Below are 25,862 nucleotides of genomic sequence, written 5' to 3'. Positions count from 1 at the left end.
TTCTCCCTTACCCCCTTCCCACAAAACATACTAACCATATATTTTTAAAATGTACAGTATGTATCTACTGTTGATTCCTGCAATCAGAGCACTCCAGAGCATTGTTTGTCCCCTAGCAAGAAAATAATAACTAGTACAAACCAGAAAATAAAAAGCCAACAAAATGTGACCCCATGCTGTTATATCCCACTGAGCCCTATATGATTATACATAATGTCACGTACAGCAGGCTTGACTTTTACCATGTCAGTGCTGTCATGCTTCAGACTACTATTTTCAATTCAACCAGAAGCTACTATTACTGCAGCTCCACTGTCTGGTGTTGCCAAGCCCTGCTGGAGAATTAATGAAGGAAGCATAGTAGTGGCTGTGAACCTGTTAGTAGCTAATATTTGCTTAATGTGGTGTTGCTAATCATGCAATTTGGGTTCACCCAGTTTTATAGCGGGTGCAGCAGTAAATGGTGCCTGCAAAATGATGATTTTAATGCAAGCAATAGCCATGGTAGATCCTTTTTTATTCATTTGCTTTTAATCTTTTTACAGGATGTTTACTGTTCAAGTAGATGAAGACAGAAGCCAGACTCAGAGGCTACCTACTGATCAGTCTATAACTGTTAAAAAGCTCTTTGTGGGAGGGACCCCGCCTCACTTTCATGCTGCGCCTATCAGGAACATACCCCCTTTTGAGGGTTGCATATGGAATCTTGTAATCAATGCCATGTAAGTAGGTCTTACTAGTGCTCACAAATGTTTTGGTTACTGAAGCGATAAGCACCTCAGCTTCCAAGAGAAAAGTTGCTGTCAAAAGCTAAACTTACACAAAAGGGTACCTAAAAACTGCTTTATATGCCGTTGTTCTTTTTGATATATCAATATACAGTATGCACTTGACAGGACATAGGTCTGATTTATTGAGGTCAGTCTTCTTCTGGGTGCAAGAACTAGTGCCTGCCCACAAAAAATACCACACTGTTCTACAGCCTCATTCCAGACCACAACAGCTTACCCTAGTAATGCTTTGGTGTTATAGGCCATTCTTATGGAACTCTGTGCCATTGTTTTTAAATAAGGGTGAGATCCTGGGCTGTCAGATTATGGGAATTAGTATGCTTAGCATGGAGCTTTAACCATAGGAAATGTTCTGCTCCACTAGGTTAATGATCTGAAGGGAACAGATGGACAGAAAAAAGGGAATGGTGAATGAAATGGAACTTCTGCAAAACAAATCACTTTGATAACACTTTAAAGCAACAGACTCAGTGCTTGGTCAAGTGTGAACTCAGAGCAGTACCATAGCTTCTTCAGTGACAGAGAGAGGCAGAGGAATTGATGAAAGCTATTGATTTCATTGTATCTCCATAGCCCCATGGACTTTGCTCAGCCTGTGTCCTTCAAAAATGCAGATATAGGCCAGTGTCACACTCTAGAACCCGAGACCAGACTTCCTGAAGAAGAAGATGAAGCTACCCCTGCTTCTGTCTTGATCCAACCTGAACTTGATGGTAAAGAGGAGAAAGAGAGCACAACTGCCACCCCCAGGTTTTCTTTCTCTCCTCCTCCACCACCATCACCGTCACCTCCTACACATGTAAGTGTATATTGCGTCTATGAAGAACAGTTTTAGAAGAGAAGTCTCTTTTACATGGGAAGAGGAGAGGAATCAGTAATGATGTCTTAAAATTATGATGATGGGTGTGTAGATGGCTAGAGGATATTGAGTAGTTGGGGTATCTACATTATTATAGAGTTCTGGATGTTTCATTCAGCATGTAAATGAAGCAGATTATCCAACTAAAGCTCAGGACAAGCTTGAATCCTGAATCATATTATTTTTTTCCTCAGCAAAAGCTTAGAATAGGATGATCATAGCATCCTGAGTCACACTGAGGTGATATGATTCCTTTACATATCCCCTTTCTCTACCTCTCCCCTCTCTAATCTCCTAAAAACTCCAGAAAGCCACCATGGCAATCACAGATTTTGTTTTTGTTGACTTTTCCTTCTTTCTCAACTCCAAAGAGAATTGCAAGGTTGGATAGGCCTTTTTTGTGTCATTTATGTGCTTTTTTCCGCCCCATGGTCGAGGATGGGATCAGACTGAATGATTAAAAGCTCTTTTATAAAAATGCATGCATTGCTATCGCCATATTAGGATGTAATGCTTTGCACACATGTGTCACATACTTGTGTGTGTATGCTCTGTATATATGTGGACTGTGCTCACGTGCTGTATTAACCCTAATGAAAATATAAAAAGGTGATTTCATTAAAATCAGCATCTATATCAGAAGACTGGAGAGTAACAGATGTTTTTTAAAAGGTGTGACAGGTAATTACAGACCAGTGAATCATACTTTGGCTTCCAGTAAATTAGTTGAAATTATAAATAAGGGCCAGATTTTTCAAACTAAATTAAAACAAAGGGAGCTGCTGGTTGGTGACTGCTTTTGAAAACCTGGTCACTTCACTGAAGTGCCTAAGTAGAAACTCAGCTCTCTTGAAAAACTAGCCAGAGAGAAAGATTAATAAAACAGCTGATTGAACATCATCAGAAATTCATGCCTCTCTGATATCTTCTGGGAACATATCAGTAAAATAATGGACAAAGGAAAACTGACTGACCAAATTTACTTTGATTGTCAAAAATCTTTGTTGAATTCCATCACAAGAGTATGTTAAAGAAATTAAATAGCCACAGGTTGAGAGTTAAGAGTGGGATTCCTCATGCTTCAGGATATAAGACAACAACTAACTGATTGGGATTAGCAAGAAGCTTCCCCTATGGGAAATGTATCTCATGATGGTGTTTCTTGCACCTTCCTCTGGTATCAGCCACTCTCAGTGATGGGATACTGATCAAGGTGGACCACGGGTCTGATATGATATGATGATTCCTGTGGAATTTTATAACCTTAGCCAAAAGACTGCTGAATCATAGAATCATAGGACTGGAAGGACAAGAAGCTATCTAATCCAGTCCTCCGCACTCAAGGCAGGACTAAGTATTATCTAGACCAGGGGTAGGCAACCTATGGCACGCGCGCTGAAGGCGGCATGCAAGCTGATTTTCAGTGTCACTCACGCTGCCCGGGTCCTGGCCACCGGTCCGGGGGGCTCTGCATTTTAATTTAATTTTAAATGAAGCTTCTTAAACATTTTAAAAACCTTCTTTACTTTACATACAACAATAGTTTAGTTCTATATTATAGACTTATAGAAAGAGACCTTCTAAAAACGTTCAAATGTATTATCGGCCCGTGAAACCTTAAATCAGAGTGACTAAATGAAGACTCGGCACACCACTTTGAAAGGTTGCCGACCCCTGATCTAGACTATCCCTGACAGGTGTTTGTCTGACCTTCTCTTAAAAATCTCCAATGATGGAGAATCCACAACCTCCCTAGGCAATTTATTCCAGTTCTTAAGCACCCTGACAGGAAATTTTTCCTAATGTCCAGCCTAAACCTCCCTTGCTGCAATTTAAACCCATTGCTTCTTGTCCTATCCTCAGAGGTTAGCAAGAACAATTTTCTCACTCCTCCTTGTAACAACCTTTTATGTACAGTAACTCCTCACTTAACGTTGTTTCCAAGTTACGTCGCTGCTCCATTAGGGAACATGCTTGTTTAAAGTTGTGCAATGCTCCATTATAACGTCGTTTGGCTGCCTGCTCTGTTCACTGCTTGTAGGATTCTGTGGAAGAGCAGCGACTTTACAAGGGAGCATTGCACAAGTTCCTCTTCTCCGTCTCCTCCCCCGCCCTCCCAGTGCACTTAGGACTTTCTGGGAGGGAGGAAGGGAGGGAACAGGGAAGCACCACATCTCTGCTCCTCCCCCTTTTCCCCAGAAAGTCCTAAGCACCGTCAAACAGCTGTTTGGCGGCAGGGAAGCTCTGGGAGGGAAGGGGGAGGAGCGGGGACATGGCGTGTTCTGGGGAGGAGTGGGAGTGGGAAGAGGTGGGCCTGGAGTGGAACGGGGACGGGAAGAGGCTGGCCTGGAGCATTCCCCAGCAAAGTCAGCGCCTGTTCTTCTGGGGGGAAGCTGCTGCTGTGCAAGGTGCTTCCTAGTGTCCTTGCCTGCCTCATTGTCTGCAGAGGACTAGGACTGTGCCTGTGTGGGGTAAGCCAGGGGCACCTCCTAACCACAGTACAGTATAGTACTGTACAGTATGTAATGCCTTTTGTCTGCCCAAAAAAATTTCCTTGGAACCTAACCCCCTGCATTTACATTAAATGTTATGGGAAAATTGGATTCGTTTAACATTGTTTCACTTAAAGTTGCATTTTTCAGGAACATAACTACAACGTAAAGTGAGGAGTTACTGTATTTGAAAACTGTTATCTTATCCCCTCACAGTCTTCTCTTCTCCAGACTAACCAAACTCAGTTTTTTTTCAATCTTCCCTCATCGGTCATGTTTTCTAGACCTTTAACCGTTTTTGTTGCTCTTCTCTGTACTTTCTCCAGTTTGTCCACATCCTTCCTGAAATGTGGCACCCAGAACTGGACACAATATTCCAGTTGAGGCCTAATCAGTGCGGAATAGAATCTCAGGCTTCAAACTCCTGGCAGTGCTTATTGGCAAGAATTTTTAAAATGTGTATCTCAGTAAAGGAGCTCAGATGATTAAACTGATCAAGAGAGTTTTTCCTGCTCCAATATAGCAATATTAAAAGTTGGCACAGCATTTCCTAGCCAAATAGTTCAGGTGCTTGAAATAGTAAATTGGAAAGTATTGTGAAAAAATCCACTGTCTTGAGTTTGTTTTGGTACAAACTCAGAAGTTTGTTGCAACTCTGTAGCTGTGTTGTCTGAGTTGTCTGACCACCCTTATAATTTTCCACAATTGTGAAAATTTAAATCAATAAAATTTTTAAAAAATGCTTCATACCCATAATTTGAGCAATGGTGAAAATGTAAATTGTTACAAATTTAAAAATGCTTAAAATAAACATATTACCCATTGAAATTATAAAAAAATTAAAATTGAATTCTGCCAAGCCTGTTTATGTAGGAACTAAAGCAACACTTTTGACTACTACCCACAAGATGGCGAAATTGTAACATGATGAAACTGATACGTTTCCATTTTCAATAAAAAAAATTATACAGTTCAAAAACACTGAGTCTATGACACAAATATACAGAGCAAAGGAACTCCAAGATAAAGATGATAATCCATTTTCCCATTCTCCCACTCTTGTGAAAGAGAGAAAGTCAGGCTGTCATAAACATATTGTTTGAGAGAAGGGTTTGTTTCTTTCTTTATTACTTTATTTTGCTTCCGTTGCTTGGCTGTCTTCTGTCTATAAACCTGAGAGACTCTTTCCACTGTCTGAGTACATGTGTATTTATACTAGCCATTTTTCAAGGGCAAATTAAGAGGAATAAATAGTAGTTAATATTAGTTAAATGTTTAATGTTATTTACAATAATTGTTATTATTTAATTTAGTTGTTTAAGAAAGATGGGTTTCACGCATGAGGTACTTGGAGCCATGGTGAATCATGTAATCCACATATATTGCCCAGGTGACAATCTGAAAAAAAAAAGTGTGAAAAATTCACATGTACCAACACCCTTGCAGTTTCTCTTTTGAAAAATAAGTGTTTTCAAATTTTGCATATTCAAAAGCACCTTAAATGAGGGGTTTTTGTTGTTGGGTTTTTTGCCTAAATCCTGCTCAGTAGAGGTGGGCAAATAATGGATTTTTCAGTTTGCTGGCAATTCTGAAAAATTGGTGGAAAAAATCATTTTGGGCTGACACACAAATTTATTAAAAATTTTCAGCAAATCAAAAAATAATTTTAGGTTGCACAGAAAACATTGTGTTTTTTTGATTTTGAACATTTAAAATCATTTAGATAAAGCTAAAGAAATTTTCTAAATGAAAAGTAATTTTGAATCAAAAAATCAAAATGTTGAAATAAAGCATTTGAATTGTTTTCAGAATTTTTTTAAGTGTTGGGTTTTTTTAATTTTTGTTTTTTGGGGGGGCTAACACAATTTGCTGAAATTTACATGACTCTGCCAAATGTTTGTGTTGCTGAATCTGTATTTTTTGCCAAAAATTTGCATTGAAAAATTTCACTCTATTGCTTAGTATTTGCACCTGCAGCAAAGAGCAAAACCACGGTTTATATTGAAACAGCTGATACGTCATTCATGATTCGGTCATGTATTACCTCAAAGCCATTCTGGAAGAATCTTATGTGCAAATCCATTCAGCACAAAAATTCACCCACATGCAGGGGGCCCAAACAAGACTGCGCTATACTTAAATCCCACCCTATTCTTAAGACTTAAGTACTCATGTGCTCTCCATCTCCACAGCAGTGAGTTGAACCCTGAATGAAGTAGTTGTATTAAAAAAAAAAAAAAAAAGACAGGACACAGGATAGTCAGGTAGTTTAGAAATACTGTGGTTGCCTGTTTGCTGCTTTCTTCTGCTAGGATTGCTAAAATGTGTCGTGCTTGACAACAATGCCTTGGTAACTGCTGCTTCTGCCTCATATTATTTACTGCTTCTCAGGACTTGTTTGCCACTGAAGTGAAGAGCGCCAGCATTACAGCTGACTTTGACGTCATCACGGTATCTTCCAACATTTTCCCAAATGGTCCCCAGTTGTTTTATTTAACATTATTGGGTGAATTGTGGTGCTGCCTTCTTCCTTTGCTAATAAACAACTTTTCTTGCGAGTGCTAATGCAGCATCATTTGTAGAGGAATGTGTGAGATAGTTGGACAGTGAAGTTCCTATTTGCTCAGACAGCTCCTCTAAGGTTATCAGTTTTCTATGATATACATGGTTTCTGCTGATGTTTCCTATCATATAGAGAATAGTGAAGTTAAAGTAATTAATAAAATAGTTCCATTTTGAGGCTCCCAGGTGATGTTAGGGTTTATTAACTGGTTGGGCTTAAAAGTGGGACACCTTAAGATTATGATACAAAAATACAGAGCCAGGAAACTCCAAGTTGGGCTGATAATCCATGCTTTTAACTCAGACACTTGTGAAAGAGGTAAAGTCAGACTGTCAAAGATAAAGTCAGGCCGACCTTTGTTGAAATGAGGGTGGAGACAGGCTTGTGAATAAAGCCTGAATTTTCTACAACAGTTCCCTTGTACAATTTTTTTTCACTGACACTTCCACCTCCATACAGTTGACTATTTTTAAGCTTTGTTTTTAAGGGATATATGAATAAAAGACCAATATAATGACAAAATAAATTAATCGGTGTGTTAACCTATTACCAACCCCCCAGCAACATTTGTGGCACCTACCATTAATTCCTTATCCTCCCAGTCCTCCTGCTGTGCCCCAGCATCAGTGCTTACTGAAAGTAGCAAGTAACTGAGACAGTTTAGTAATATTTGACATCTGACAGAACCAAATTTTTCCCTAACTGAAATCATTGGAGGCCAGAAATAGACAACCAAGGGCAGACTTTGCCCCCGTAACATTGTAACATGCACCAGTGTGCCATTGAAATGTCCATTTTAGGTCCATTTTTTTTTTTTCATTCTTCATCCATCTGCCAATTCCAGACTTTAATTTATCTCCAAGTTTAAACAACCAATGATGGCTATATTATATATACAGTACCATTACCAGTTGTTAAACTATCAGGCTAAGATTGTAACTGTTAAAACAGCTTTGGACATTAGTCAGCGTTATAGGAATATTATCCTGCAACTACATCACCTTTATCCATTTGTTAATCACTGAAAGACTATCGTCACACATTCATCACTCTTTTGTTTTGTGCTGTTGAGTAACATCTTTCTCCCGTTTTTCTTTGAATTGCACATTGGTGTGTACTTGTCACAGTGCATGCTCTTCCATTGTACATGGACGACTGTCATAATCAGAACAGAGTAGTTGTGGAAAATGTTTTTAAAAAAGTTCTCAACTGTTGTGAGGATTTCTTTGTGACTTGTGAAAGACAAAATATCACATTACTGAAGAGGGGAATTTCCTCTTTGCAATAGAAAGTTCCTGTTTCCTGAGGAATCACGCATGACATCTTGAAAATGCTTCACAGAAAGAACACTTTGGCAAGAAAACACGGCACATTGTACTTTGAGGGCCTCTGCTGAGTCAGGGCTCAGACTGAGGCTGTGGCCAATCCAGGACTGTTAAACACAGTGCTTAAAAATAGAGCTACCAAAGTCTGTTTTTTCCTGTGGTATTACTGTCCTGAGATCGTGGTGTCTTAGATCCTCTGAGAAACTTCTTCACAGTATACCCCAAAGTGGAGTATCGGGGAAGATAATAATTCTTGTGGCCCTTTCATTGAATAATGCTAGACTGTGGCTATATGATCAAGATTCAAAGGGACACAGTCAAAAAAAAAAAAGCACACTTCTGCCTGAAAATGTTCTACCTTCTGTTGTTACAAGTAACACGTACGAGTAATGTAACTGAAAGAGACCATTGGTAAAAACAACATTTTTCTTTATTTCTTCGGTTTGTCATGTTTGTGCATTTGATAGCACAAAGTGTATAGTACCTGTTTCTCCTCTGTATCAGCTAGTCAGTTTCCCTGGTATCTGTGTGGGTCTTTCAAACAGCAACGGGGGGGAGAGAAAACATTTTGAAAGACAGAGAAAGAAACCTGATTGTAAAACAAACAAAAAATTGGCATGGGGACTCAGTGGCAGGGGTAGCACCTGCAACTACTTCTATCTAATTTTTTTAAGTTGATAGTGTCCCTTTAAGATTTCAGTCCTGCTTAGGCTCTATAAGACAGCACCGTAAAGTATAAGTGCCAGTGAGCTACATTTAAGGATGCACTGAGCTGCACAGAAATCATTTAAGGGTCTGGTGCACGTACCCTGATGACGAAAAAGTACACAAGGCTAAAAGAACTCTGCTTTTAAAATAAATCTTCATTATATTGCCTGCTAACTTTATTTTACGTACAGAGACAAAAGACATGGGAAGTTGCAGAGCCAATTCCTGTAATAGGTACCATATTCTAAAGTGCTCCAGGGTAAATGAAGGAACTTTAACTCTTGGACAGATGAGGTTCAGAATGAGAAGTTCTTCTTGACAATATTACTAGCATCCCTAGGAGACTATAGAAGAGGTTTTTTATTTCCTGATGTATGCTTTATACTGCTGTAAAGCACATAATAAATTAATATGCCCCATCAGTGGCATGATTTATATTTTGCAGGACTCTTGTGCTGCTGATACAGAGCCAGCTATTTTGGAGGGCGGCAAACAATTTGGTCTTTCAAGGAACAGCCATATTGCAGCTGCATTTGATGATACCAAAGTGAAGAACAGGTACAACATCTGATTTTTGTGATGAAGTAATAAAAGTGAGGTCTTATGTGGATGGCTGACAAGCAAAATACTCTGGATTGTATTCTCAAAAACTTTAGGCACATTCTTGAGTGCAATTTTCCGTGGCCCAGTTTTGTACATATAAAAACACTGGTTAGTGCACACAAATAGCATTTAGGCATGAAAAATGGGTAATGATTAGTCTGCCTGAGTAGTATGCCCAAATGAATTTTGGGGGCAGGGGAGGAGGGAGAGAAAATCAAAGTTCAGGACATACAAAACTGGCCTGTGAAAAAAGGTTATGTGCACAAAAGTGTTCTCAGTTTTAGAGGCCAGGTGTGGCCCTTTTCAAAGTTTGATATCTTGGACTATAAATAACACAATTAAGAGTAATGTTATATTTGTTTGTTTTGTTCAAACAAGAGCATAGTGCAGTTGAATTATATCAATTGCCAAGAACCGGTGTAGCCAGTTCATACAACAGAATTAATAAATTGCACATGGGGTAGAAAGTGAAGTTCACTGAATCACAAACCAAATTATTTTTTTCTTGTAATGAGCAGGTCCCGTTTTCTCTTTTCTCTTCTCGTCTCATGATTAAAATCAGCCAGCGAGGTTACCTGTTGCACATCAGGAACACTGCCAAGCTACACACCCACACAGAAGAATTAATAGAATGACTCCTTCTGAAAGTTATAGCTACGCACTGGCTGGTTCTAGCTATTGGACCAGAGATTGTGGAACAATACCTGGTTCATTGCTCACTTTTGCAGTGAAAGAGTGTGACAATAATTGCTTCAAGTGAAACTAGTGAATTTTGTTCACCTTCCTTTGATTGCACAGGCAACCTTAATTCTGACATTTCCTAATTTTGAGTGCTTGACTTAGTAAATTTAATGTTATTTTAACATAGTGTTTGTGTGTGTAATTTCTTGGTTTAAAAAAAAAAGTGAAAAGACAAAAACTCCATTATATAGCATCACTTGGACACCTACATGGGTCATCAGCAGGGTTGCTGTATTAGACAATATACATCTCCACAATAGGTATTGGTCTAACAAGTATAATGCAGCTCTCAGGTCTGAATGATGTTTAAGTTTTGATGGACAAACAGAAGCACTAGTATCTGGCCTCTTAACAATTCGTTTTTCTAAAAGGAAGTAAGGGAGGAGGGGGAGAGAGAGCGAATTAATTTTTCCTCTGTTTGATTTTGAGAAAGCATTGTCTTTGGTTCTGTTTTTGCTTTTCAGGCTCACAATTGAATTTGAAGTCCGAACAGAGGCTGAATCTGGCTTGCTTTTTTATATGGCCCGGATCAACCATGCCGATTTTGCCACTGTTCAGATAAAGAATGGACTGCCTTACTTCAGCTATGACCTGGGAAGTGGGAACACCAGCACAATGATTCCAAACAAAATCAACGATGGCCAGTGGCACAAGGTATACAATGCAGTGGGATGCTTAGAAGTTCTAAAGAGATCCTTGACTTGTTCAGGAGATCTGCCTGAAATCTACATGACCTGAATTTTTAGATACTGGCACCTAAGTTATGCTTGGAGAATTTTTGCTTTCAGATGCACACACATAATTGTAACTATGTTCACACAGGTTCATATTCTGCTCGGTGCTGATATTTGAACATTTGTCCCTTAGGTAAAGACATATTTTGGGTCACATTTAGAATATACAGTATATGTAGCTGGGAAACCCAGAGAAGATTATAATGTTCTCCTCAACTGTCTAAGTTATCTAAGTAATGGGGCCCAGGTGACTTGTTTGGAGGGTTTCACGCTCGATGAGACACATCATTACAGCTAACAGTCTTTTGGGGTATCACTGTGGCTGAAATGTGGCACAGTTAAAAGACCAAAGAACTTTGGGGAAAAAATCAAGTGAAGTCAATTTTGTTTGTACTGTTACCTCAACTCATTGGGGAGCAAATATGATATTCACAGACATGTTTGCAGTGTTTGTGAGCTTTAGGAAAGGAAACACTTCTGAATATAAAATGCACTAGGCCTCTGGATAATGGGTAGGAAATCATATCACAACCATCAATATGGTATCTACTGAAAAGAGGTAACAAACACATTATAAGTTACTAGGTACACAGAGAACTGTCATAGGGGGATTTACTAAATTTGACAGATCTGTTCTGCTAATCACAACACAAACTAAAGTAAATTAAAACCTGTCACTAAACAAGAGAGCCAATCAAGTTCTGGCCAGTGCCTCCCTCCCCAGCAGAGGGCAGGGACAGGGCACACTTTCACTGGTAGGGAGGCAGTAATTGTGCACACATGCAGAGGGGGCTAAGGCTAGAGTGGGACCCAGAGGGACTGGAGCGGCCACCACAACACCCAGGATCTGGCTGGGGGGCAAGTAGGAGCCAGGGTGTGATGACTCCCCCTGCTATCCATCCATCTCCCTGGCTTCCAATTCAAGATGTGCTTCTGCCACCTCTGCTAGGACCCAAAGGAAGCAAGCTAAGGGGAGGGAAGGAGAAATATGGCTCCCTCCTACTAGTGTTCTGCCTTTCTGCCCTGTCCTGTGGGCACTCCTCCCTTTTGCCTTCCCTCCTCTCTCTCCTGCTGCCTGCATCACATTCTGTTCTAGCGAGGCTGAGGGTGAAAGGTGGTGAGGACCCATATGGCCCTGCTGCTCACAGCACTCAGTCAGCCCCTCACCAGGTTTAAGCAGCACTTCACTTGAGCAAAGCAGAGTGGAGGTGGGGTAAAAAGGAAGCACCCCCTTTCCCTTCTAGCAGCACCCCGCTGCTTCCACCTTACTGTACCTCCCAGCACTCAACACCCCACCAGCAGCATCCACATCCAGTTGTAAACCCCAGATGGCAGCACCCAGCCACTCCACCAACATCTCCAACACCAGCCCCTCACCCAGTAGAACATGCCCTCTCTCCACCTCAACCCAAGCCTGACGTCCCTTCTTGCTGTGCCCCACGAAGGGTGTTAGGATGTGAATGCAAATGATTTAGTGACTGAGGTCATTGCAGCAAACTTCAACTGTTTTGGCATCCCACATGGAAAAAGTCTGAGAAGCTGACCTAGCATATTCTCCATCCTTATCTTAGCTCTACCCTGGTTTGATACTCATTATTAAAATATATTGTATTAGCATTGCCGTTGATCACCAAATCTCATTCTTATGGCCCAACCCCACCATACTGCTACTACCCAACTCATCCTTCAGTTTTTCAGCCTCCTTATAATAATATTTCTGGGTACTTCAGCTACTCCATACCCAATTCCTTTGCTACTGGCCAGATCACACTCCGACCCAGTTTAGAGCTGTATCTCAAATTTACCCCAAAGAACACTACCACCAATATTCAGTTTCTTTCTGCCCAGACACCCTCCTGTCAGTTTTCAGTACTTCCTACTGTAGGTGCACCACAGAATCCTCCATGACTGATGTGCTGCTTAACTGAACAGGGAGAAGGCATGTTAAAGGAACCAAGGAAACACTGTTGTCCCAGTTTTTAATATTTTAATAGACTAACTACTTAACTGTACCAATGCATCACATGAATTACCTTGATGACGCACTCTGAAGCAGCTCTACAAGATCTTATAAATCGCTTTGCTACAGCAGCTTGTAACTTTGACCTCATCACCAGCCAAATGAAAACCAATGGTTATATACCAGTCAGCTTCTCAACAACCTTACCAAGACCCATCAATAGTAACCATGCACCAAGCTCTCAAACAGCTTATTTAACTCAGTAGCACGTTGAACAACAAAGCGACAATTGACCGTAAAGTGGATGTGTGACTCAAGTAAGCCAGTGCTGCATATGGTCGCCTCCATCACCAAATCTGGAAGCAATGTGGAATCTGTCTACAAACAAAAGCCAAAGTCTATAATGCTGTTGCCTCATGACATTGCTCTATGGATCCAAACCATGGACCTGTTATCAAGCGCATAAAAACTTGTCAGTTTCCACTTGCAACACCTATGACAATTGCTTGGCATCAAAGAGCAGGACCATGTTTTCAACATGGAAGTCCTGGAAAAATCTGATGTTAGACCTTCTAGGTGTAGAGCCCAGGCCTGCGAGGCTGGGGACATTGCTATGGTGCCGCCCAGTAGCAGCTGTAACCTACTTGTGTTCCATGACCCCATGACTTGCTGTGTACAAGTCCTGCATCAAGGGGTGTGACAGGCAGCAGCCTCATGGCTCCTGATTGGCTCCCCATCCTATATAGACCCAAGGGATGTTCCAGGAAGAGTCTAGGCAACAGCTCAGATCTTCTGTAGCTGCCACAACTGTTTCTGCTCCTTGATCCTGAACTCCTGGCTTTGATCTTGGCTTGACTTGGACTTCATCTCCTTAGACCCTGAAACCTGACTCAGACTCTTTGATATTGACCCTGGCCTGGAACCTGACTCTGAATTCCTCCGCTGTTCCCAGCCTCAGGTTTGCCCCTGCTCTGACTCTTGGTCCTTACTGCCCTTGTTGGGATCCTGACATCTGGTTCAGTCAGCTTCAAGACTCATTCGATCTGCACCCAGTTGAAGTAGACTGGCCATGAAATTTGTATGCCTGAGACCCATTTATCAAAACAAGTCATATTCCAAATTAAGTTCCAGCAATCGTAAACATGGACAGCAGATGAAATGCTTCAAAGACACCCTGAAACAAAATGTATGAAAAACAAACATTTCTGACTTGACCTTTGAGCAACTGGCAGTTGATCGTATTGCATGGCACCTCACGATAAGGGTGAGCATCCATGACTTTGAGAAGAATCAAGTTGAGAATCAAGTTGAGCAGCTAGAAGCACACAAACAAAGTGCAACTCAATCACCACAACTAGGCAAATCGCTCTGTGGCCAATGTGGCAAATGTTCTTCCCGAATTGGTCTATGGAGTCACGTGAAGGCCCATTAGTACAAACTATGATTATCAACGTCGTCCTTGAAATCGAAGTCACTAGCATCATTATCATCACCAGGGCGTTTTAAAAATGTTACCTTAGTTTAGCTACCATGTATACTATACATGACATTTAGTCCTCTTAATACACAGAAGCACTGCTGCAGAAGTTACTGGGGAGTCTGATACATATCTTTGGAGAGAGAGTGGTTTAGCAGTAGTAATGGGCAAAGTTTGAACAACTCCTCAGCAATTTTTGTTCCTCCATATGAGTCGCGTCCTATTTGTCTGAACAGGAATCTTACTAAGCCTGGGTGTGTTACATTTACTCCATCCTGAACTATGATCTGTAGCAAGTATAAGCTAAAGGAACAAGAAACTCAGTCATAGGATATAGTTCTTAAATACCTTCTTGAGGGTTTTTTTTTTCCTGGCAAGGTTTATTCTAGGAGGGAGGAGACGTATTCTTGCCAGCAAGTTAAAGAAGTATGGATTGGATGAATGGACTATAAGGTGGATAGAAAGCTGGCTAGATCATCGGGCTCAACGGGTAGTGATCAAGGGCTCCACGTCTAGTTGGCAGCTGGTATCAAGCGGAGTGCCCCAAGGGGCCGGTTTTGTTCAATATCTTCATTAATGATCTGGAGGATGGCGTGGACTGCACCCTCAGCAAGTTTGCAGATGACACTAACCTGGGAGGAGTGGTAGATATGCTGGAGGGTAGGGATAGCATACAGAGGGACCTAGACAAATTAGAGGATTGGGCCAAAAGAAACCTGATGAGGTTCAACAAGGATAAGTGCAGAGTCCTGCACTTAGGATGGAAGAATCCCATGCACTGCTACAGACTAGGTACCGAATGGCTAGGCAGCAGTTCTGCAGAAAAGGACATAGGGGTTACAGTGGGCGAGAAGCTGGATATGAGTCAACAGTGTGCCCTTGTTGCCAAGAAGGCTAATGGCATTTTGGGCTGTAAAAGTAGGGGCATTGCTAGCAGATCAAGGGACGTGATTGTTCCCCTCTATTCGACATTGGTGAGGCCTCATCTGGAGTACTGTGTCCAGTTCTGGGCCCCACGTTACAAGAAGGATCTGGAAAAATTGGAAAGAGTTCAGCAGAGGGCAACAAAAATGATTTGGGGGCTGAAGCACATGACTTATGAGGAGAGGCTGAGAGAACTGGGATTGTTTAGTCTGCAGAAGAGAAGAATGAGGTGGGATTTGATAGCTGCTTTCAACTACCTGAAAGGGGGTTCCAAAGAGGAGGGATCTAGACTGTTCTCAGTGGTACCTGATGACAGAACAAGGAGTAATGGTCTCAAGCTGCAGTGGGGGAGGTTTAAGTTGGATATTAGGAAAAACTTTTTCACTAGGAGGGTGGTGAGGCACTAGAATGGGTTACCTAGGGAGGTAGTGGAATTGCCTTCCTTAGAGGTTTTTAAGGTCAGGCTTGACAAAGTCCTGGTTGGGATGATTTAGTTGGGGATTGGTCTTGCTTTGAGCAGGGGGTTGGACTAGATGACCTCCTGAGGTCCCTTCCAACCCTGATAGTCTATGATTCTATGATTCTATGTGCTGTAATAATCCTTTACAGTGGATGCTATTAAAAAGTCAAGATTTACCATCCCAAATGCCTGCAGTTAGCACGGGATCTTCCTAGATCTAGAAGAAGAGATGCAGCAGAACTGCTGTCACTTTAGTGAGGCAAACATTGAGTTTTCAAATGGCATCCCCTATGCATTTAGTAATTCTAATACGAATACTCATGATGCTTCCTGTCATATTTGAATTAAAAGTTTAGTTCTGTGGTTGTGCAACACATAGAACTGTGGAGTCCTGGTCCATGACTAGGACTGCTAGGCTCTACAGCAATACAAATAATAAATAGTAGTAATATTGTCTGCCTTATTCTTTACATAGAGGAAGTTTTATTTGGCTTAAGGTGGAAATTTGAAGTTGCACTTTGAAAAGCATCCTTTGCTCCAAGGTTCTCTGATACCAGAAAACTCTCACTAATATGCTATATTTATGTCTTATTTCTAGGTAAAAATATTTCGAACCAAGCAAGAAGGAATCCTTTTAGTAGATGGTGTTTCAAACAGGACCACCAGCCCCAAGAAGGCCGATATCTTGGATGTTGTGGGAATGCTGTATGTCGGAGGATTGCCCATTAACTATACAACAAGAAGAATCGGTCCAGTAAGGAAGGAAGTTTAATAAGCCATTTCACAGTCTCTAAATATGTGTTGTCCAGTATCACCATTTACATTTCTTTTCCAAAATATAAAGGCAAATGGATAAAAGGGCCTATTCAATTCTTCTTTAAGTAGTTGGAAGGACCTAGGTTAGAATACAGTCAGTACAAAGAATTGAAACTGGCCCATAGTCATTACTGTGGGGAGAGGGAAAAGCTTTACAGTCCTGGACCCTTACAATTCCACTGTTCTGCAGGGGGAATTCAAGTTTAAAAATACAAGTCTCCCTTTCAGCAGGATTCTTGGAATTTTAAGGCTCCAACATGGTACAGAGGGCTTTTGCAAACATAAAAGCTCAGTGAGAACCTCAGATAAAACTTAGTATCAGAGGGGTAGCCGTGTTAGTCTGTATCCACAAAAACAACAAGGAGTCTGGTGGCACCTTAAAGACTAACAGATTTATTTGGGCATAAGCTTTCGTGGGTAAAAACCCCCCTTCTTCAGATAAAACTTGTCCATTTCTCTGGTTCATCTGAAACTGACAAGTTTTGACAATTTTACCATGAAGTAGGCAAGTTTTGACATTTTGGTAACAAAATTCATTGGTTTGGAAAAATTTTCATTAAGTGCTCTCCTAGAAATGGCCAAAAGATCTATTCATGCAGATCTGGGCTGAATTCACTGGTGAGTCCAAAACTACATTCACTAGGATTTTTTTCAAATTTTAATTAAAGTTTTGTACAGTTCTAATTAATAGTTACAAACTGTATCTTGCAAAATACCACAGCGACAAGATGGGTGAGGTAATATATTTTATTGGAAGCTTGAAAGCTTGTCTCTCTTACCAACAGAAGATATTACCTCACCCCACTTGTCTGTCTAACATTCTAGTACCAATGCGGCTACAACAACACTGTGTACAAAATACTACAGGACACAAAACAGACCCAGTGAATAAGGATTTCTTATATGAAAGATTGTGCAAAGAAAACATGAATAAAACTGGAAAGGTTTTAGAAATTCCATTGAAATCAGTGGCCTTAAGAGACTTACATGGGTGCTACTGAGAGCAAGATTTGTCCCAGTGTGTGTGTGTACCTCTCTTCCCTCCTCCCTCCTCAATATCTGCCTCCTTCTCCTTTTCCCCCAATCTCTATGTGTTAGTGTTTTTTCTCATTCTCTCTTTCCCCCCTCACACCAAATGCATGAGTGTGTGCACACCTTTTGTCCTTTGAAATGTGTGTTTGACATTTCCCCTTCACTTCCCCAATATTATCACACTCCAGCTTCAGCCAAGGCAGGGCTGGAACAATTTTTATAGTGCTGATGATCGAAACCATGTATTTGGGGTTTGTTATTACTACTTCAAGTCAAGGGGTGCAGCAGCACCCCCAGCACCTCTCGTTTCAACACCACTGGGCCAAGGGCTTTCTTTAGAGCCTGTAGGCCCTCCATGCTCCTGAGCTTCCTCTCCCCAACCTCTGCCAGCACCAGTTGTCCAGTAGGTGGGCGGACTCCCAGGCCCTTCTTCAGGGAGGAGAGAGGAAATGCTGCTCTGCACAGCATCCCGCATCAAAGGAAAGAGACATTATCTGAGATGGGAGGGGAAAAAAGTGCTAGCACGTCACACCAGCTACACAGACTCATTGCAATCCCTGCTGCTTCTTCCTTTAAAGGTCATCCAACGAGCAGCATAATAATAATAAATACCTAGCTCTCATAGTGAAGGCTTGTTAAATTGTAAAACACGGATAAAGATGCAAGAAAATCATGCATATAATATCTTAGCTACGATCATACAATAGTCATAGATAAGGTTATGTGGAGAGCATTATGATGCCATCAGTATTTATGTAAAACTTCCATTCACTTAAGCAGGAGTTGCACATTTAGAAGGATGTGGCCCAATATAAGCACAGCTTTAATATGTAAGGTTAGCCCCTCAATGGAATGATAAACAAAAAATGTAGTAATGTTACATTACTTGAGAACACTTACTATACTCCATGCCTTTTTCTACTGTCTTAACTAGAAAGTACGTACTCTATTCAATTACAGAAGTAAAGTATGGGCTATTACATTTCTGCATTGCCTGTGCAATTTGCTATGTTTCATTATGCAGTGCATTATTTTATGCCCCTTCCATTAAGCCAAAGAGATGTGACTTCATTTTGTGAGATCTGATCCCTAGAATTTCAGAAAAGCAACATAATTAGTGTGTAGTGTGATGGAGATTAGATTCTTATTACAATCAGATACTGTGGATTAGCCGTGTAAAGTTCAAGACTCATTCAGCTCCACACATCCAGCAACAAAACACAGAATCAAAAGAAGGGATACTTTCTGATGCCATAATTCAGCCTTTCCATACCAGCATTTCTGCTTGCTTTTCATAACAGCAGTCTCTGTTTGAAAATTGCACCCAGGTCACCTACAGCATTGATGGTTGCATCAGAAATTTTAAGATGACAGAGGCTTCTGTTGACCTGGATAATCCAACCTCCAGCTTCAATGTTGGCAAATGCTTTACCAATGCAGAGAAAGGAACATTCTTTGATGGAACAGGCTTTGCCAAAACAGGTAATAAACTACAATTTTTCTAGTGCTAAAAGAGAAACAGTTATAGCATGTGGGATTTTCAAAGGCATTCAGCATTGCCTAACCCCCATCGACTTCCGTGGGAGCAGAGTTAGGCCAGCTCTGACTCTGAGCACTTTTCAGAATCCCATTCAGCATGTTTAAACGTTATGCCTGGTGTTTGATCTTGTGTATTTCGCAAGATCTCATATTAAGAACTGGTACCATGACCACTATTTTACACTCAATTTCAGTTGGACTAAATGTTACTGTAGCTGTTTTTCTAAATATATTACTGTATATTTTCCACTCCCCAGTTGGAACATATAAAGTGGGAACAGACCTACTAGTGGAGTTTGAATTCCGTACTACTCGAATGAATGGTGTTCTGCTGGGAATCAGCAGCCAAAAAATGGATGGACTCGGCATCGAGCTGGTAGATGAAAAAGTGAGTGAAGGCATTTTGCAGTGAGGGCATCATCTGATACATTTCTGGATATCTGTAGTGCATTTGTGTGTTTTAAAATGCATGAACAAATTTAAACTCTGATTTAATGTCAAGACATCTCAGTCAAGATCACAGCCTCATATATGCCAGTCAGTCCTTTCCCTTCCAAATTTGTCTCTCACTTCTAGTTTTGCTAAGTCATCCTAACATGTTATTCTGCAACATTGCTGTGTTTCCTGCATTACAGCATTGGGCCTATGTTAGCAGGAATGTGCAAAGTTGTGGGCACTGTGTCTGTCATGTCATGAATATCAGTCCCTTGTGTGTGTAACTCAATGTTGGTACATAGTTTAATCAATCACTCAGTTGCGCTTAAAAGTAAATAGCTCTCTTTTGTATAAGACCCACACAAAACCAATATTTTTTGTCCTTGTATAGTCTCTCAACAGAAAGTTGGCAAACCAGGCCCACAGCTTTGCACATTCCTGCTAACCTAGGCCCCAGAGCTACACATGGATCTACACATGTGAGCTCTGTTGGCTTTAGTGGGATTCTGTATGGGTGAATAGGATCCACCCACACAGAACTGGGTGCAGGATCAGAGACATAGTTACTAAATTCTGGTGATGGAAATAAACACAATGGAGCTGAGCTGGCTTGTGTTGATTTAGAAATGTAATAAGACAATTTATGTTTAACTCTACATTTATTCTAAATCTATATGTAGCTTTTGGGAAGGTCAGATTTGATGAAAACTAGATCACCATGTTCTGTATAATTAGTATTTTGATAACTCATCCTTTCCCCTCTCTTTCATGTTACATTCTCCAGCTGATGTTCCATGTGGATAATGGCGCAGGCAGATTCTCTGCCATCTATGAGCCTGACAAACCAGGCAGCTTGTGTGATGGACAGTGGCACAAGGTTACTGCAAACAAGATCAAGCACCGACTAGAATTGACTGTGGATGGGAATCAGGTGGACGGGAGCAGCCCAAATGGAGTCTCCAGTTCTGTGGACACTAATGATCCTGTCTTCATTGGAGGATATCCTGGTAGGTGTCCAACACACAAACAGGGCATTATTCACGCTCTCTAGTAATGAGGCGTTGCCAATGTCTTAAATATAATTCGGTTTCACACACTAATATCAATGGAGGTAGCATGGTTATGAATATCCAAACTTCTCTACAGTATAAATGTCAGTTATCTAGATTTCATTCTTGTGCCTTTGAATAACAGGAGCTCTGCAGCACTGAATTTCAGTCATGTGCTGCCAATATTTCAGCTAAGGAAGCCTGTAGTTCTTTTTCCCTTGAGCTTATAATAAACCCTCTATCCAAGGGAGTGATGCACTTTCAGAGAGGAGCAAAAAGACTCTATTCCTTTCTTTTCACATTTAAACAAAAACACTTTTTCATAGCCAAGGCAACAGCAACAGCATTTGACAAACTTGAACTGCCAAAAATGTTTACACGTGGCTACTGGAAAAAAAGGTAGGCTGAGGATATTGATCATATAACACAGAGCTCAGTCTGTGAAAACTGATTTAGGGAATGTGGGGAACAATCTGTAGAAGATGAGGCTGTCCTCCCTCAGGAATTTTTTGAAAATATTTCCCATTTGGTGCAATCTGGTTTATTTTTAAAGGCAAAATAAACATTACGCTTCAGAAGTATTTCAATGAGCCCCGGCAAAGTTATTTCTAACAGGGGTGAAAGGATCCAGAGGCCTTCATACTTATTCTACTGATAGTGAATATTCACAACTAACTGTTCACGAACAAACAATAGACCAAGAATTATTTGAGGAATAATTTAATATTGAAAATCAAATTTCAGAAATTTGTAAAATGCTCGTAGTATTGGGGTTTTTTTACTAATTTTGTAGCACTCCTAGTGCTGTTTTGTACTAGCTTGTGAACAGAGAAGCTAAATATCAGATAAGAGTGCCTATTCCAGTGTCCACTGAAGTCAATAGAAGACCTCCCATTGACATCTGTGAGCATTGCACTGAGCTCTGAATTATTTTCTTTGCATTTTTCCTCCATTCTAAATGATATAATACAATGTATCCAGTAACACTTAGCTTTCAGTCCCTCCAGATGTTATCTGATGTGTTTCCTGTGTTGTTTGATATGTAAGAGAAAGCCAGATATTTTTAAATAAGAACGGCCATTTTGGATCATACCAATGGTCCATCTAGCCCAGTATCTTGTCTTCCGACAGTGGCCAATGCCAGGTGCCCCAGAGGGAATGAATAGAACAGGTAATCATCAAGTGATCCATCCTCTGTCGCCCATTCCCAGCTTCTGGCAGTCAGAGCCTGTTTTTACAGCAATCCTTAGACTCTAATATAAGAACTGGTGCTAAAGAAAAGTTTCCAGTGATGTGCATAATGAGTTATGAGCTGCATTTAGCCAAAAGAAGGGCAATCAGGTATAACACAACAGTCTATATAAAACAAATCCACACCACTTGCATTGGAATGATACCCATGAACTGAGTTAAAGCTTCATACTAAATTGTGGATCCATGTGATAAATAATTTATCATGCATCTTCGACCATCTCTCCTCCTTATGTTGACTAATCCATTTCCCCTTGTTTATTCTAACATTCCAAACACCTCAACAGTCTTGCACACCTGCCTCTTTTTAATCAGCCTGCCAGAGAAATGTTTTGTCTTCCTCCAAATGTGGAATTTTCCCAATTTATCCTCGCCTGAGGCACAGAACAGACAAGATTCAATCCAAGACCAGTGGCAGCATTTCTATGTGTGCATATGTCACAAATTTAACATCCATTATCATGGGATCCGGATTCAACAGTCCACTGAGGTTGCTTTATGCTTCATTAAACCATCTGAAATTGGCTGGTGGAGAATTCCCTTGGGCAGGGGAATTTTCCACCAGCAGAAAGTTGTTGAGGTCAACTGTCATTGCCTCCTGCACCAACAAATGTCTCTCTCCCTGCCCTCCCCTCCCCACACACACATCCCCAGTGTAAGGAGAAGGAGGGGTCAGAGTTTTGGGGTAGGGGAGGGCTTGTAGTGGAACAGACCTGTGCTGTGCCCAATCCTCCATTGATGTTGTAATGCCCCTGTCTTGCACTAAGGCTAAGCAGCCCTGAATCAGGAAGCACAACTGGCTCCCTGTGGCCACTACTTCACTCAGAATACAGATGAGAAACAAGGCTGGGAACTTCAAACAATTGTGAAGGGGAGATTCCCAGCTTCCCAATGGGACTAGCACTCACTTCTAGGTGTCAAGATGGCAGACTTTAAAGTTGTGACATTTTTAGGCATGTAAAAGCTATTTGGGGTCATTTTCAGTGTTTGTATGGCTCTATCCGAGCCCAATACAGTTGGACTCAGTGTAGCTAAAGCCCTTGCATTTACAGACACAAAGATACAAAATATAATCCAAAAATAGTCTCTCCATAACATTGCTAAGGTAGCTTCTCTGTGGTGCCTGCAGCACATACAGAATAGACAGTATGTGCCCTTTGGGGATGCAGAAGTCGCCCTGACAACTTTGCTACTTGTGAGTAAATGCACCCATCCCAGACTCATGCTGATAAATCCTTTATACCACATGTAAACAGACCACAAGTTGCAGATGCACAGAACCATTATTTGTCTGCTGCATGCCATTTGTTAGTACTGTAGAAAAAATGCCATTTGGACCTCTCAGGAAGATTGAAGGCTGCTTTATTTAATGATATGAACATCACCTGAACTGAGTGGTGTGATTTAAATTGAAGATTTAAATGCGTTCTGATTTTGCCAGTAGCACATTGTGGATGAAGAAAGAGACCGATTAGATAGTTGCCACCAAATCAAGCATTTATCAAACGTGCTTAGAGGTTTAACCGCTCTCCTGCTCTAAAGAATGGAGTGCAGCAAGTAAATTGTGAAGACTATATATATTTTGGAATGCAAGTGGGAGAAGAGATTTGAAGAAGAAAAATGAGGTAACAACTTTGTTTTTTGTTTTTTCAGATGGTCTGAACCAGTTTGGCCTGACTACAAATATCCGTTTTAAAGGCTGCATTCGCTCGCTGAAGCTCACCAAAGGCACTGGTAAACCTCAGGAGATTCGCTTCAGCAGAGCCTTGGAGCTGAAGGGCGTTCAACCTCTATCATGCCCTGCAAACTAACATGAGATCATTCAACTTTGACATGCATCTGATTGTTCTAAGTGCCTAAAAAAATGTTATATAAAAATGTTATATACAGTACGTTTATAATAAAATGTCTTTGTGCAAGTATTTTGAGTTCTGTCTGTGATCTATTTAAATGGTTCTATTTCAAGGTAGCTCCCAAAAGAAGATTAAATTCATAATCATTCATTTCTTCTTTCTTTAACTGAATAAAGAAATAGTTACTCTAATCTTTTGTGCTGGTTTTCTGTAGTTTGAAATGGAATTATTCACCACAGTTTTTCATGAGTGGGACTGTATAATATGGAGAGACGCATGTGTGTGTGTGTGAATGTACTTTATATAAAAAAGTGTATTAACTCATTTCAAAAATCAATTTTGTTTTGTCCCACTTCCAATTTTTTAAAAATGCTTTTAACAGAAAACTCTGCTTTGGATCAGTTCGGGGCATGGAACAAAGATCATTTATCATTGCTGGGTTGGGGGCAATGCTGGGTGCCTATTTAATTTGTGCGTTGTTGTTACAAAGACTATATTAGACTTAAATCCTCTCATATATCATTTGAACAGCTATGGAATGTAATGTGTGTTTTTTGTTTGGAGATATAGAAATGGGAGCAAATTGACATGGGGGATTAGTGTATTAGTGTTTCACACCTGGAGACCTGGATTTAAACAGGCCACTAGTGAGAATGTTTAGTGACCATCTCTAGTATACATCCTATACACACCATATGTGGCAGAATTTTCAGACTTTTTTTTTACAAGAGAGGCCTAGAACTGTCATAACAACAGTGCTGCAGCAAAATGGAGGTGAACTGGTAGACCAGCAGAGGGAATTTGCACAGTATTGGTCTCTTTTCTTGACCATCCTCTCTTTATTGAACTACTAACCAAACACTTAATTTACAAGGAGCTTCCAAATTGAGGTGATTTTTTTCTCTAATGTCTTTTATTGTAGCTGCCTTTATCAGCAGTCTGAAAGAGAGGGATGCACAGAAACATCTCCCATAAAATCCTAAGAGCACTCTGTGCATAGTAGTATGAATATAGAGGGAGAGGTAAGTGGGGTCAGAGTGAAAAGTTGTTTCACAGGTTCTCCCTAAAATGCTAAGGTTTGGTGGGAGGCAAGGCCATCATCATGAGTGCTCGATGCATTTTGTGTAATGATTAATTGGTCTGATGACTAATCTATAGTACCTTTCTTGTATATTGTTCCAAATTGCTAACCTCTGCATTTTCAAAGTTATACCCGGGAGGTTCACAAAACAGTCATGCTGAGCTTCACTTTTGCCAAATGTTCACAACAGAATCTCCCTTCAATGCTATTCTTCAAAGCAAAACTTTGCTGTAGTCTAGAGTATGGAAGTGTGATAGCTTTGGAAACTTGTGCAGTATGTTTTTAGGGTGGCCCTAATTTTGCATCCCTTCTGAATCCAACACTACCTGCTGAGCTTCATTTTCAAATCCAGTGCTGTCCGTGAAAAAAATAGCCTTGTTTTCTTTTTGTATCCAATAAAACTCAAAAATATTTTCATATATCGCAGCACTTCAGACATCTGAAGAAACTCTTTGTATTCATATATTTTCATACTCACGTTCCTTCAAATTTCTAAGATCCAAATTATACATTCAGCGCTTTACAGATGGCCTACAATGGGAAAAATAGGTCTGTGCTGTGCTTTGTACTTCTGTTTATTTATTACACTGAATGAAGACCTAAAAAGTATGTTTAAAGACACAACTTTTTTTTTTCTTTTTACCTGTTTTTTTTAGCTTAGAAATATCAGGGCCATCAAGTCTGGTTTTCCTTCATTTTACTGGTTTTCCTTCATGTGCCTGGGAAGGGTCAGATGTCAATCATGAGATATCTCATATCTTAAATGGAGGGATAGGGATAGCGCTGGTTGACAATATTTCCCCAAAATGTTTTTATTTTTGACAAAAAGTGTTTCCTGATGAGACAGAAATTTTTCATTTTTGACAAAAATTATCAGGTTTTCATTGAAAAATCAAACATCTGAAACAAACAAATAAATTCTTTTTGGAAACAAAAATAAAATCAGTTTTCAGGTGTCTGGGGTTTTGATTAAAACTTAAACATATTTTGCAAAAATTAAAAAATCCAGCAAATGAAAAATTTTCATTAACAAAAAAGTAATGGGAAATGAAGTACTTTTCCTTACTAGCTCTAGTCAGTGGTGTTGAAATTTTAACATTCAGATAGTTTTTCTTCCAGTCATTTCTGAAAAGTTTGAGGTGTTTTTAAAAAAAAAAAAAAAAAAAAAA

The 25,862-nt window shown here is 40.3% G+C and overlaps 1 protein-coding gene across 1 annotated transcript in view; it reads left to right on the top strand.

The window, feature by feature from the left end:
* Nucleotides 1-23,803, top strand: part of LAMA2 (laminin subunit alpha 2) — a 337,406-nt gene extending 313,603 nt beyond the window's left edge. Inside the window, exons 58-66 of the mRNA XM_029911052.1 lie at nucleotides 546-722; nucleotides 1,365-1,590; nucleotides 9,184-9,296; nucleotides 10,547-10,736; nucleotides 16,236-16,391; nucleotides 18,814-18,967; nucleotides 19,282-19,412; nucleotides 20,244-20,466; nucleotides 23,413-23,803. Coding sequence (XP_029766912.1) covers nucleotides 546-722; nucleotides 1,365-1,590; nucleotides 9,184-9,296; nucleotides 10,547-10,736; nucleotides 16,236-16,391; nucleotides 18,814-18,967; nucleotides 19,282-19,412; nucleotides 20,244-20,466; nucleotides 23,413-23,570 — 1,528 coding nt within the window. The 3' untranslated portion in view covers nucleotides 23,571-23,803. The remainder of the gene's footprint in view (nucleotides 1-545; nucleotides 723-1,364; nucleotides 1,591-9,183; nucleotides 9,297-10,546; nucleotides 10,737-16,235; nucleotides 16,392-18,813; nucleotides 18,968-19,281; nucleotides 19,413-20,243; nucleotides 20,467-23,412) is intronic.
* Nucleotides 23,804-25,862: the final 2,059 nt, after the last annotated feature.

This window comes from Terrapene carolina, unplaced genomic scaffold, assembly GCF_002925995.2.
Source record: "Terrapene carolina triunguis isolate 2854851 unplaced genomic scaffold, T_m_triunguis-2.0 Scaffold85, whole genome shotgun sequence".
Classification (NCBI taxonomy): Eukaryota; Metazoa; Chordata; order Testudines; family Emydidae; genus Terrapene; species Terrapene triunguis.
The sequence above is the reverse complement of the archived record's forward strand: the minus strand, read 5'-3'. Positions and strand labels throughout refer to the sequence as shown.